The sequence below is a fragment of the Phocoena sinus genome, chromosome 9 (genome assembly GCF_008692025.1).
Source record: "Phocoena sinus isolate mPhoSin1 chromosome 9, mPhoSin1.pri, whole genome shotgun sequence".
NCBI classification, from domain to species: domain Eukaryota; kingdom Metazoa; phylum Chordata; class Mammalia; order Artiodactyla; family Phocoenidae; genus Phocoena; species Phocoena sinus.
The window spans coordinates 99961828-99975742 of NC_045771.1; the positions used below are offsets into that span (position 1 = coordinate 99961828).

General features: G+C 46.3%; 1 protein-coding gene across 1 annotated transcript in view; it reads right to left on the minus strand.

Annotated features, from left to right (window-relative positions):
* The window catches only part of LOC116759270 (up-regulator of cell proliferation), a 32877-nt gene extending 22922 nt beyond the window's left edge, over nt 1-9955 (minus strand). Inside the window, exon 1 of the mRNA XM_032642814.1 lies at nt 9642-9955. Within this exon, the coding sequence (XP_032498705.1) occupies nt 9642-9655 (14 nt within the window). The 5' untranslated portion in view covers nt 9656-9955. The remainder of the gene's footprint in view (nt 1-9641) is intronic.
* Between the last annotated feature and the right edge of the window lie 3960 nt (nt 9956-13915).

The following is a 13915-nucleotide window of genomic DNA, read 5'->3' on the forward strand; positions in this document are numbered from 1 at the left end:
GTAGCCTCGGTGCTGTGGCATCACGGCTCAACTTCCCTTCTGGGGGCACCACCCCACACAGACTTCTCTCCAGGGCAAGAAGCGATCTGAATGCCACCCTGAGGGCCAAGTGTGTCTAACAGTTCTTTCTCACGAAGTTAGGAAGCAGACATCCTGGTTTGTGCACAGGGCTCCCTTCAAGTCTGGCAGGCAGAGTCAACAACCTGACAGCCCTAGGCCATCCGCCTCACTGGCTGTCAGTCCTAGGAGACAGGGCAAGGCACACTTTCCGTGTCCTTCATTCTCTTTTTCCATTGCACAACAGAATTACCTGAGGAGCTTTCCTATTTATACCTGGAGACTCTGATTCAGGAGACCCATCTCTGAAAGGGAGATGCCTGCTACCACCTCAGAGTTGGGCACTCCTTGGACAGTGCCCCTCAAGGCCAAGAATAAACTGTCCAAACCTTGCGAGCAGGGCTAATTCCTAGCAACAAACCTGGCTCCTTCATTGGGTGGCGCCAATAAAACAAGACGGCATAGAAAATTTAACAAAAGGAGACTAAATATGGAGCAGTTGCTTACCGTAACGTAGTTGACAGTATATTATTAATAACTTCGGATAATAGTTTGACCCAATTTTTGCTGTTTGATGCTAATAGCTTTCAAGATCTTCCCCTTCCTGACCTGCCCCACATCTGGGCCAGCAGACAAGAGAGCCTGAGGGCTCCTTTCTTTGGTGTTAGCTAGGGACCGTCACCCCATTACAACACCCCAAACAAAACAAAAAACAAAACAAAACCTGAGGCCAGTTGCTCTACCCAGAAAGCCTCACTAAATTAGTAATAAACTTTTTCAAACCCTCTTGGTGGGTTGAACTGTGTTTCCCCATAACATATGTTCAGGTCCTAACTCCCTGCTATGAATGGGACCTTATTTGGAATAAGGTCTTTGCAGATCTAATTAGTTAAATTAAGATCATGTCATACAGGGGTAGGGTGAGCCCCTAATGCAATGAATGGTATTCTTATAAGAGGGAAATTTGGATACACAGGGAGAAAAACATGTGACGATGGAAGTGGAGATTGGAATGATGCATCTACAATCCAAGGAACACTGAGGATTGCTGGCAGCCACCAAGGGGTAGGAGAGAGGCTTGGGATAGACTCTCCCTCAGAGCCTCCAAAAGGAACCAACTCTGCTGACACCTTAGTTTCAGACACCTGGCATCCAGAACTGTGAAAAAAGATTTCTGTTTTCTTTAAGCCTCCCAGTTTGTGGTACTTTGTTATAGCATCCCTACCAAATGAAGACAATGTACGTGTGGCTCTTGACAGCTGTATTAGTTTCTGCCTCTCTTGACATGGGTTCTCCCCTGTATGTGTCCACATATCACTCTTTTTGAAAATATTTTCATTTATTTATTTTTTTGGCTGCATTGGGTCTTCGTTGTGTCATGCAGGATCTTCGTTGCGGCACACGGGATCTTTTTGTTGTGGCGTGCAGGCTCTTTGTTGCAGCGCATGAGCTTCTCTCTAGTTGTGGCGCATGGGCTTCAGAGCGTGTGGGCTCTGTAGTTTGCGGCACACGGGCTCTCTAGTTGAGGCACATGGGCTCAGTAGTTGTGGCACGCGGGCTTAGCTGCCCCGCGGGGTGTGGGATCTTAGTTCCCCGACCAGGGATCGAGCCCACGTCCCCTGAATTGGAAGGCAGATTCTTTACCACTGGACCACCAGGGAAGTCCCATGCCTGTGTCTCTTCTCTGCCTCTTTTAAGGGCACCAGTCACTAGATTTGGGCCCACCCTAACCCAGTGCAAGTGCAACCTTATATTGAGTAATCACATCTGCAAAGAACCTATTTCCAAAAAAGATCACATTGACAAGTACTAGGGGTTAAGACTTCAACATATGGTTTGGAGGGAACACAATTCATCCACAATATCGAAGCCAAAACTAGGGGCCATCCCACCTCTGCAAGGCGACCACGTGCTCTGAAAAGTTTAAAACTCACTGTGCAGCAGTGGGGACTGGCTGAGAAAACATACATGAAAGGTTTCCATCAAACAGCACATGAGGACAAGTAGATGTCAGTTATTATAACGCAGGTAATAGACAAGCACCGTGAAGCCTGGCATTTAGTCCCTGAAACGTGCTGGCACATGCAAGGAGCGTGGCAGAGGGACCCACTGCAGTCCTGCTTTTATGCACCTAGAATTTCCTGAAGGCAGGAGAGGCAGCACACTGGGAAAGGATACACCCCTCACATGTCAGGCAAAGGTGTCCTGCCTACTGCTGTTACCCCTCCAGCAGGATCCTGGGGCAATAATCATTGCCACACCCCAACCTAAGAGTGTTGCAAGGACAGAATCAGTGTAATGAGCAACAGGTCTTGGTCCCAGGTTCGTGCTATGTAGATTCACCATACAAGAGGAAACAGCTCTAAAATGCTGCCCCAGTCCTCCAGGAGTTTATACTAGGGTTAGGCTGGAGAGATACTATGAACACTCATTATATGAACTCCACAAAATACAGGTATGTTAATCTTTAAAACAAAGCTGGCCACCCCTGTCCTGCACACCTAATCAGGTTGCTATAGGGACCCAGAGATATTTACACATGTGAAGCAAGTTTATATAAAGCAGTGTTCTCTTGGATTTATCCACACATTTATTTCCCGCTAGGAACTTTTCTAGGAGTTTGGGATATATTGGCGAAGGACATAAATGTCTCTGCTCTTAGCTTACATTCAGTGAGGGGGGGGGGGGAAACTGACAAGAAACAATTTTTGAAAGTTTTAAATAGAAGATACACTGGGAGGTGTTAAGTGCTCTGGAAGAAAGAAAGAAAGTGTAGACTAGGATCAGGGTACCGGGCATGTGGTGAATGGGGGCACAGACTGCTGTAATTAGGTCAGGGTGGGCCTCCCGGAGAAGGGGACATGCAAGGGCAGGCTTGGTAGGAGAGGAGGGCGTAAGCCACACGGCCCCCTGGGGAGAGCGTTCCAGGTGCCATGCAGGCCCGGAGGGGCTCAGGGATCAGGGCGGGGGGGGGGGGGGGGGGGGGGGGCCGGGTGCGGGTAGGCCGGTGCAGCTGTTATGGAGTGAGCGGGACGCAGGCAGTAGAAGAGGCCGGGTAAGACCGAACTTTCTGGCTTTTATTCTGGAGAATGGGCTGCATGCAAGTCGACATGCCTGTTTGATGTTGAGAACAGATTAGAGAGGACAAAGATCAGACCTGGGTGGCGGCACCAGAGGCGACAACACAGGGCTGGGCTCTGAAAGTCTCTGTGAAGGACTGGACAGAGTGTGTGAGAAAGACAGTCCAGGAAACCTCCAAATGCTCAGGTTCAGTAGAGCTGCCACTGTCTCGAACGGGAAGTCTGTGGATGCGCATGACGGGACCCCGAGCAAGCTAGTGCTCGTGTTGTGGCCCAAGACCCGTGCACGACCTCCGTGGAGATGCCGAGCGGCACAGGGGCCGCAAAGGGCTGGGGCCGCAAAGGGCTGGGGCCGCTTAGGGAAGGCAGCGCTCCACAATGTATCCAAAAGACCACTGTTGGCTCCCTTCCTTCAGACACACAGTCTGCCCACAACAAAGGCAGAAGCACCTTGCTATATTTATCCACGATAACAGAAAGAAATGGTGATGTGGAAAAACTAAGAGATCAACTGGAAAACTGCTGTGAGCAATGAGAGAATTCAGTAAGCTGGGGACATACAAAACATTTTTTTTAAAAACCCAATTGCCTTCTTATATACAAACAAGTTTAGCGATGTGAAAGGAAGACTCCCATTTAGAGTAACAACAAGAAAAACTTTAAGAATACACATATAAATGTGCAACCTCTATATGAAAAGAATTTCTAAATACTAAAGAATATAAAAGACTTGGACAAATGAAAAGCCATATCCTTTGGGGAAAGAAAGTTTCACTATAATTTTAAAGTCGATTCTCCCTAAATTAACCAATAAGTGAATTTAGGTTTGAAAACAGAGGAGCTGATTCTATTCAGAAATATTTGTGCAATAATAATCAGGAAAATTCTGAAAAAGAACAGGAATGAAGGCGGACAAAACCTGCGAGACAGTAAAACATAGTACAAGCCACAAGTAAGTAAGTTAAGGCTGTAGCACTGGTTCATGAATAGACAGAGTTCAGTAAAAGAAGAGCCCAGAAACAGGCCCAAATACAGGTGGGAATTTTGTCCCTGATCCAGGCAGCTCTAAGCATCTGGATTATTCAGTTACAACAACATGGAAAAAATAAAGGTAAATCCCTACTACTCCTTTCACCAAAATGAAAACGACCTGGATCTAAGAGGTAAATTAGAAAATGAAACCAAAAATGCACTGAAAGAGATATTAAAGACTTAAAACAAAGATCTCAGAGCAGGGAAGGCTTCATACAGTCAAAAGGTAAGTAACAAAGGAAAAGCATTTGTAACACAAACAATGAAAGTCAGTTTTCTCAATGTACAAAGATCTACAAATCCATGAGAAGGAACCAAGAATCTAAACAGAAACAAAGTAACAAAAGACATCTCCGAAAGGCATTCTGGGTTTAAAACAGAACAAGGAGGAGGACACCAATCCACACTGTGCCCTGCCTCCTGGGAGGATGCTTCTCTAAGGATGCCACTTTCTCGGACAGGAACAGGGGGCAAGGTGCCTGAGATTTCATTTATGTTCCTCTTATACCTTTTGAGCTTTTTACCATATGCATATATTACTTGTTTTTAGAAGTAAGGCAACTAACAATTTTATAAAAAGTTACAACGCGGAGAATCTGGGACAGAACCACCACTTCTGAACTACATGCAGGTGGTCTCGCTCAGAATATATAGCCTCCCGGAGGGAATTCTTCTTTAAAAGAAAGAGCGCATCTACGTTATTCCACGTTCAGCCGTATTTCGTCAAAGCGTAACTGAAAGTACAACCGCTCTGCTAATACAGACAAACCAAGTGAACCCATTCTTGTTTCAGTTTCATCCCGAGCGGGCCGGAGAGACAGTGCATGTGCTTTGAGATCAGAACAAAGTACTGAGTCCAACATTTTTGTTGTGCCTCAGTAACCAAATTTAAACCGACTATTCATAATGGGGTCATTTTGCATCAAGTTCTAACTTAAACTGCTTGGGTGGGCCTCAATTTCCTCACCCATACAATACGGATAATAACAGTACTTACTACAGCGTTGTTGTCGCGAAGATTCAGTAACATAAGCAAAAGTGCTTAGGACAGGGCCTAACAATACACTCTCTGGAAGCAGGCGGGATCTAAATTTAAAAGAACATTCCCTTGGGCTGTAAAGCCCCTGCCAGGGGCTCCTGGCTGTGGATAAGAAGAGGCTCTCCTTGAGCTGGGGGCCAGGTTCGCTACACGGCACTCCATCTGATGACGCAGTGGCACATCTGCCACCTACAAGGAGGTAAGTGGGCTTTGGTGAGCTGCTCTGCAGAGCCAGGGATGGTTCAGCTACAACACCCCTCCCAGTTCTCTCGTTTTCTCCAGTGGGGACACACTGGGGTGGTTGCGGGCTCACTGGGCAACCCTAGATCTACTGGGGAAAAGCAGAGTCTGCATCCCACTGGCAAAGCCATGTGTGTTCTCTGGAAGCCACAGCAGCTCCTGAGCAGAGGCCAAGGGCTCCCGGCTGGACCTCACCCAGGAGCAGTTACATACCTTGCCCGACTTGCTCAGTGTCTCCTCCCCACTGTGTGATCTGTGGGCCTCTTCCTCCCCACCCCTGGCCTGGCAGGAGGACCCATCCTCCACCCACTGTGAAAAGCTTGGAGCTCTCGTGGCCCATTTGGACCAGGCTAGGCTTCAGCGGGAAAGCTGAGCCCTTCCCAGAAGGGGAAGCCCAGGATCCTTTCCCTGCCCACACAATGTTGGTGTCGGGAGAGAATCTTCCTGGACAGGGAAGACGAAAGGTTGAAGTTAAGTCCGGGGTACTTTTAAATGTCCAGTGGATGTTAATGGGAGTGCTTTCAGTTCCAGGGGAGATGAATCCTGAGGGAGTGGCCAGGAAGGCAGGTGAGGTGCTTGGTGGGGCTCCTTGCCTCCCATACTTTGACTCCAGGACAGGTCTCATTACATCCCTCCTGGCCCAGTGCAGAGACTACTTAAGTGCTACAATGACCACATTTTCTGAAACAAAAACCTGAAGGTAAGAGTTTACTTAAGGATGTGGATGGTTAGAATTCGATGTTCACAACCGGATCAAAGAAATGAGGACTATTTCTGAAGGAACATAGGAGTCAGGGAGGAAGTTTCTATCTTTGAACATGGGGTGAATAAAGATGCCATTGGCTTCCTATTTCTCGACTCAATAATTCTACCAGACATGCAAAACTTTTAAAGTCTGATGTCATCACATGTTGGGAGGTGGAGAGAGCCCTTAAAATATGGTGGTGGAAGGGGAAGGTGGTACAGTCATTAATAAGCATACTTTGGTAGTATGAGCTAAAAAAATGGGCTGGCCCTCTGACCACAGTTCTTTGTATCTACTTCAGAAAACCACTTGTGCGTGTCCAGAGGGAGACACCAAGTGTGCAGCATTATCTTACAAAGAAAACTGAAAACATTCTTAACTGAGTAACATAACCATGACCCAGAATATTATATAAATGTCAAGTTTTAGGGAGATCTGTTCGTTGTTCTCACATGAAAAGCATTTCAAAGCATATTGCTGGGTGAATAAAGCAGGCTGCAGGACAGTATGAGTCCATTTACGTAAAAAAGGCGCAAATAAGTGTTTAAGGTGGCAAATTTTACGTTATGTGTAAAATAATCAATTTAAAAATCTGGGGGAAAAACAGAGCAAAGAACAAATATAACATGTAAATGCAATAGAAAATGTCTGTCGGGACACCTGCCTAACTTAGACAGGGAGGTTGGCGGGTAGCAGGGGGGGACTCTAGCTGTATCTGTAAGGATGTCTCTCTGATAAAAATAATGGCCTAATTTAAAAGACCCCAAAATGTTTCAAGTGGTGGTCTACAGAAAGTCAGACTACACTTGATTTTTATTCTCTGTTTTATACTTTCTTTGTTTTTCAAACTATCTACCATTAACAATCTGAAAAAAATATATATTTTGCACAGTTAACTAGGTTTGCTATCCCTCTAGGTGGGTATGGATGGATGACTGTAAACTTGTTATGGCTAGGAGGCCCTTCGAGGCAGGCTACAGCTGATGAAGACTATAGACCTTGGTCCCCGGAAAATGCACACGGACCCCAGTGCTGCATACGGCTTCAGGGAATGCAGGACCCTGGAAGCCCACCCAATCGTGTACCCCAGGTTAAGAACCTCTGATTTGGACATTTAAAGCTGCAGAAATGGATGCGATCATGCAGAGAACGTGTGCTAGGTAGGAATTAGCAGAGATGGGCTACGGAACCCAAGGAAACCCCAAGAATGAAGAAGCAGGCAGAGTAAGGAAGAGATGGAGGCCATAAGGAGTGGAGGCCGGCAGAAGAGGGTAGACGGTAGCAGGCTGAGAGCGGTAGCAGGCTGATGAGCTCCATCTCCCCAGTCCCCTCCGCCTCTTCCATACTGCTGTCACATGGATTCCCCAAGAGCCTGATGACAAATATCCTTCAGTGAACAGTGGGCAGTAAGCCCACAAAAGGAGGCCAGGTCCTGTAATCTGGCCCTGCCTCCATCTCTGGCCTTGTCTCTCCTTAATTCCAAACACACTGGGCTGTGAGTCATCTCAAATATATCTTTTCCTTTGATGCCTTCATTCTTGTCCTTTTCTTTTCCATAAGGCCTAGCACATTGGTAAGCTCCTCAAAAACTGTCAGAATTTCTTCTTTCCTTCCCAACTCTCTTACGGAAATTGTCACTTAGAAAAGAACACCAGATTTGGAGGCTCCTCCGTGAACAGCCCAGCACAAATCACGGCTCCCCTCCCATCCCTGCCCTGAATCTCTGGACTTGTTCCTGCAGCACCTAGTCTTCTAGGCTGAATGTCTGCTGACTTGGAGAGGCCAAAGAAGCTTAGGAAACCAAGTCTCCCTGGCTAGACTGGTCTACCAGCAAAGCCTGCGGACATATGGAGACGAAGACTGTCCCCAAATTTGTATATACCATAATAAGTACATAGTTCGTTCCATGAAACGACATAAAGTATACTAAAAACGCTGTGACCTCAGCTTTGCAATGGGTACCCCTCAGAAATAAGTACCAACTGCAGACTCATGAGACCCCTCAAAAATAGTCGGGACTGCAAATATCAAATCTGCACTTACAAGACCTTCCACAGAGACACAGTTTAGGGACTACTGGCCCACAGAAGGGCACACCAGTCGAGCATTAAGTCCGCCTCTGACTTAATGTAGTGGGCTGGGATGCCCAATGCACCATCATTTTTTAAAGGCTTCACGGCAGCCCCACACAGGCTCAGCCACCCACTACTGCCTCCGATGCGCCCAGCCTCACCCTTTCCCGACACGAGGGCCAGGAACCCAGTGGGACCTTGAACCTCTGGGTGACAGCCTGGCCTTCTGAGGGATGAGCTGTTTATTCTAATTACAAGCTCAAAGTACTGGGTACTTCTGACTGCTCCTCCCTAAACCTAGAAAGACAGCAGGTAGATGGGAAATGCCCATGACTTGGCTGGAGTCAAAACCCAGCTTGCTCCATCAAGGCCCACTGCACTGAGCCAGTTCACTCCAGTGAACTTCCCTTACCTGTAAGGGGCCTGATATCCATCTTCTCTGCCTCTCAGCCCACCATTCCCCCGACCCCACCCCGTGCGCCAGTAAAAGCCCTCTGTGATGTGCAAGGATGTGCAGCGAATTGCTACCATAACCACTAGGTCTGAGACACACTGAATGGTGGACAGCAGTCAAATGAAGCCTGTTACCAACTAAAGCAATGACCTTGAGACTAATTTTCCTCCTCTGTGAAACGTAGCTGTTGCATTAACTCTTGTCATTCCCAGCTTTCACGACTAAATTAGCAAAACAAAAAGTAATCATAATGAATTGCTGAGGTTTTATTTTGCAAAAAAAATTTTTTTTTTTAAATTACAAACTCAGTGGGTCACCATCATTTCCTAAAAGAAAGAACATTTTCACACCAGGACAGTGGAATGGAGGTGATGTCAGAACAGGGGCAGCCACTGTACCCGGCCCCGCGGCCCAGCCCAAGCTGGAGGCCCGGACCAGGCCGAGGCAGGGTCTGCCCCGGCCCCTGCTCCGGACGTTCGGGGACATCCAGGCTGCATCCCGACGGCGGTGAGAACCCAGCATCAACTCCAACGCGAGCAAGCGGAGAAAACAGATGCGGGAGGCAGGGCGGCAGACGCCGGGCGAGCACCAGACGCCGCGGCTCCAGGCCGGGGGCGCCGCTGGGAGGCGGGGGGCTGCCGCTCCCGCACGCCCTCCCGCTCCGCCCGCCCCCCACCGCCGGCCTCCGCGCCCCGGGCCCCGGAGCCCGCCCCCGGAGCCGAGATCCTCATCCCGCGCCCCCAGCCCGCCTCCGCCCGGGCCGCCTCCGCCCGAGGTCGGTGGGAGAGGGCCGCGGGGCCTGGCGGGCGGGCGAGCGGGCGGGGGTCCGGGGCCGCAGGCCGGGGAAGGCCGCCAGCGGCGGCCCGCAGCCCCCACCCCGCAACCCCCCCCACCCCGGCGCGGCCGCGAGCGCCGCACTCACCCGGGCGACGCCATGAGCGCGGCGAGGTCTCGGCGCTGCCGCCGCCTCCGCTTCCTCCGAGCTGAGCGACTCCGCCGGGGAGGGGCCTCGCACCGGCCGCCGGCCGCCCGCCCGGGCAGCTCCAGGCGGCGGGGAGCGGGGAGGGCCCCGGGTCAGCCGGAGACGGGTGTGAGTGGGCCCGGAGCCGGAGGAGAGTGAGGCCGGGTATCGGCTCCGAGCGTGCGGGGTGGTGGAGACTCGGGGAGGGGGCCCGGGGTCGGCCTGGAGCGGCCTGGGGGCGGCGGGGGCGCGGGCGGCACGGGGCTGGCACCGGGGACGGGGGCGGTCCGCGACCCGCAGCCCGGACCCGCCCACCTGCCCAGGTGCCCAGGTGCCCGCAGGCCGGGACTCGCCGGGAGGCGCCTTCGGTGCCGCAACGGCCGAGAAAGTGCCCCGGGGCCACGAAGCAGCTGCAGGACCCAGGTGAAGTCACCACCTCCCTGCGGTATGAGTTTGATTTCCTTAAGAAAAGCCTTTTCTTTAGCTATGGAGGACGAGGCGTTATTATTAGTAAGCAAAACGATAACTTTGCTATATCTTACTTGGTGTGCTGCCTTGCCCGCGTTGCTGGCCTCTCAGAGCCGGTTACACATTGTAAAAGGTGTGTCACATCACACTGTGAAGCCCTAAGGACTGTGGAGGCACTTTTTATTATCCTTTACATTATATTATTTACCAATAATAATGAGTCTGTAATTCCTGCGGTGGGTTTCACAGCGTCAGCGATGGGTACTTGAGCCTCAGTTCCTGTCTCGGCAAAATGAGTTTTCAGAGATAAGTGAGCTCTTGTAAGTAAAAACACTTAAAAAGCTCTGGATAATGAAAAACACTGTTGATCACATTTCTGTGTTATATTAAATATTATTAATAATCATTATTATTTTTACTACTAATAAGAACAAGAGACAGCAACGCTGTGGCTGAAAGCCTTGGCTCTGGAGCCAGACTACCTGGGTTGAAATCTGAACTCTTACCAATTACCAGCTCTGGAAGCTCAGGCAAGATAGAAGCTCCCCAGGGCTGTAGTTTCCTCAGTTGAAAAATGAGGATAATAGGTCCCTTCCTCTCTCTGAGGACTGAATGAGTTAATATTTGTAGAGTGATTAATACATTGCCTGGTAAATGGCCTCTTAACCTCCTGGGAATCCATCACATCCTTCTTTCCTTCAGTAAAATGGAATCTCAGAATTGCTGCCTTGAGTTCAGAAGATAATGCTCTGTAAATGTGAGCTGATAAGTAAAGCCACGGGGGTTTGTGAGACCCAAAGTAGGTATAAATCTAAGAGGACCAGGGTTAAGGAACAGTTTGGGGAGTGGGCAACTGCTAAAAGGCCTGATTCAAGGCAGTGATGACTGCCATTGGAGTGGGGGAGGTCAGATACTTTTTAAAAATAAGTTGTTGGTTTTAAAACATGTTTTGAAATAATGAATAGTGTTAATTCAATGAAATTATTCTTCTTCAATATGAGTTTTACTAGGTATGTAGCATTTCACTGCATGGTGGACCATCTTATGTTTTAACCAACCCCTATTATTAGACAAAATTTTGCTGCCAGTGTTTCATTATTATAAAGAATGTGGACAGTAAATATTCTTATAGCCAAAACTCCCCATATACATCCATGAGTATTTCCTTAAGCTGAGTTCCCAGGAGTCAGATGATACTAGTATTTTAAGTCTTTTCAGATACATATATAATCTCTGTATGTGTTTGTGTACTTATACACACATACACAAACACACATATACTAATATACATATATACATATACTTACATATATACATACATGTATACGTATACACACACGTATATATACACACACATAGAGACTGCTGTCCCAGTACGGTCACCAACACTGATGATAGTGCCAGTTTGCCAAAAGTCTCAATAAATTTCACAGTTTCTATCACTGCAAATTTGATAGGTTAAAAAACCGTATTTTGGCAAAATGGCAGGCTAGGAAGTTCCAAGCTCACCTTTTCCCACGGAAACATGAAGAAAACAACCAGAAGCTGTCTGAACTAATTTTGTAGCGTCTCTAAAAAAGTTAAAGGTTTACAGCAACCAAGCAAACATTCAAGCAAGAAAAAGCCATCCTAAAAGTGACAGCAAAGTTTTGTGGCATTTTCACTTGCCATCGCCCCACTCCGTCCCCAGTGTGGCAGTGGTCTTGTTCTTGAGAAGGTAGCATCCTGTTTCCCAGTCCCCACATTCCTGTCACCTTGAACTGGAGGGAGCAGAGCAGACCTTATTTGTATACTACCTGACCTGTAAGAAATGGTAAAGGTAGTCCTTCAGTTTGAAAGGAAAGGATGCTAGACAGTAACTCAAAGCAGTATGAAGATGGAAAGATCTGACAAAGAAATACATGGGCAATATAAAAGGCAGCATTACTTTAATTTTGGTAGCAACTCCACTTTTTTATTTCCAACAGGACCTAAAGGACAAATGCATTAAAATACTTATAAGTTATAAATCTATACTATTGGACACACAACATATAAAGGTATAATTTGTGACATTAATAACATGAAGGGGAAACAGAAATGTATAGGAGTAGTAGAGTAAAACATGTCATTACAAAAAAAAAATCAGCTGAACACAAAAGAAGGCAGTAATAGAGACAAATACTGTAAGACTTTTTTATTAAGTAGCAAAGTGACAGTAGTAAGTTCTTCCTTAAGTGTAGTTACTTTAAATGTAAATAGATTAAACTGTCTGATCAAAAGGCAGAGAAAGGCAGAATGGATTAGAAAAATGATCCAAATATATACAGTCTATAAGAGACTCACTTTAGCTCTAAAGACAGAAGATTGAAAGTGAAAGGATGGAAACATATTCCCTGTAAATATTAACCAAAAGAAAGCTGGGTAGGCTATACTAATTCAGACAAAATAGACTTCAGTTTAAAAACTTACAAGAGATAAAGAAAGACATTATATATTAAAAGTTAATCCAACAAGACAATTATAAACATGTATGTATCAAAAAGAGCCCCAAATATAATGAAGCAAACATTCACAGAATTGAAGGGAAAAATCATTCCACAAAAATAGTTGAATACTTCAATAATCATTTTCAATAGTAGATAGGAGAACCAGACAAAAGATCAATAAGAAAATAGAGAACCTAAACAATACTACAAGTCAATTGTACCTAACAGATGTCAACTGAAAAAAATGCACATCCTAAAAGCTGACAATTGTGTTTTATTAGGACTTTCTGAGGACTTAAGCCCAGAAGACAGCCTCTCAGATAGCTGTGAGGGGCTGCTTTGAAAGGGTAAAGGAGGAACCAGGATACATAGAAGTTTTGCAACAAAAACCAGGTAGTTGGAACATCAAAAGATTACTGTTAATTAAAGAAAATCCAGACATCTCAAGTTAATGAATTTAGCACTTTTCTATGTATGGCAAGATGCAAAACTACGGACTCATTGAAATCATTCCTTTGACGTTCACCTTAACTATCTAAGGCCAGTATCCTGTTTTTAACAATCCTGAATTTCCTCAGGGTACACAGTCTGGGACGGCTGCAGGGGCTGATGGCTTGGTGGCTGCAACACACTTTGTTTACTGTTATGGCAGTCCACACAGACATATACAGAACACTCCACTCAATAACAGTAGAGTACACATTCTTCTCAAGTGCACATGGTACATTGTTTGGAATAGACCATACGTTAGGCCACAGAACAAGTCTTAATAAATTTTAAGAGACTTAAATCATCTTTAAAGATCTTTAATGAGACTACAAAGTTACTTTTCTGATCACAGTGGAATGAAACTAGATACCAAAAAAGAAGGAAAACCAGAAAATTCACAAATATGTGGAAATTAACACACTCTTTAAAATCCAATGGATTAAAGAATAAATCATAAGGGAAATTACAAAATACCTTGCTAAAAATAAAAACAATATATCAAAGCTTATGTGATGCAGCAAAGTCAAGGCTAAGAGAGAATTTTATACCTGTAAACATCTATGTTAAAGATGAAGAAAGATCTCAAATTAATAACCTAATTCTACGTCTTAAGGAACAACAGCAACAACAGCAAAATGAAGGCAAACCAAACTCAAAGCTAGCAAAATGAAGGAAACATTAAAGTTTAGAGCAGAGAAAAAATAGACTAGAGGATAAACAATAGAGAAATATCAATGAAGTAAAAAGTTGATTCTTCGAAAAGATCAGCAAAATTAACAAATCTTTCGCTCAACTCACTAAGAAAAAAGG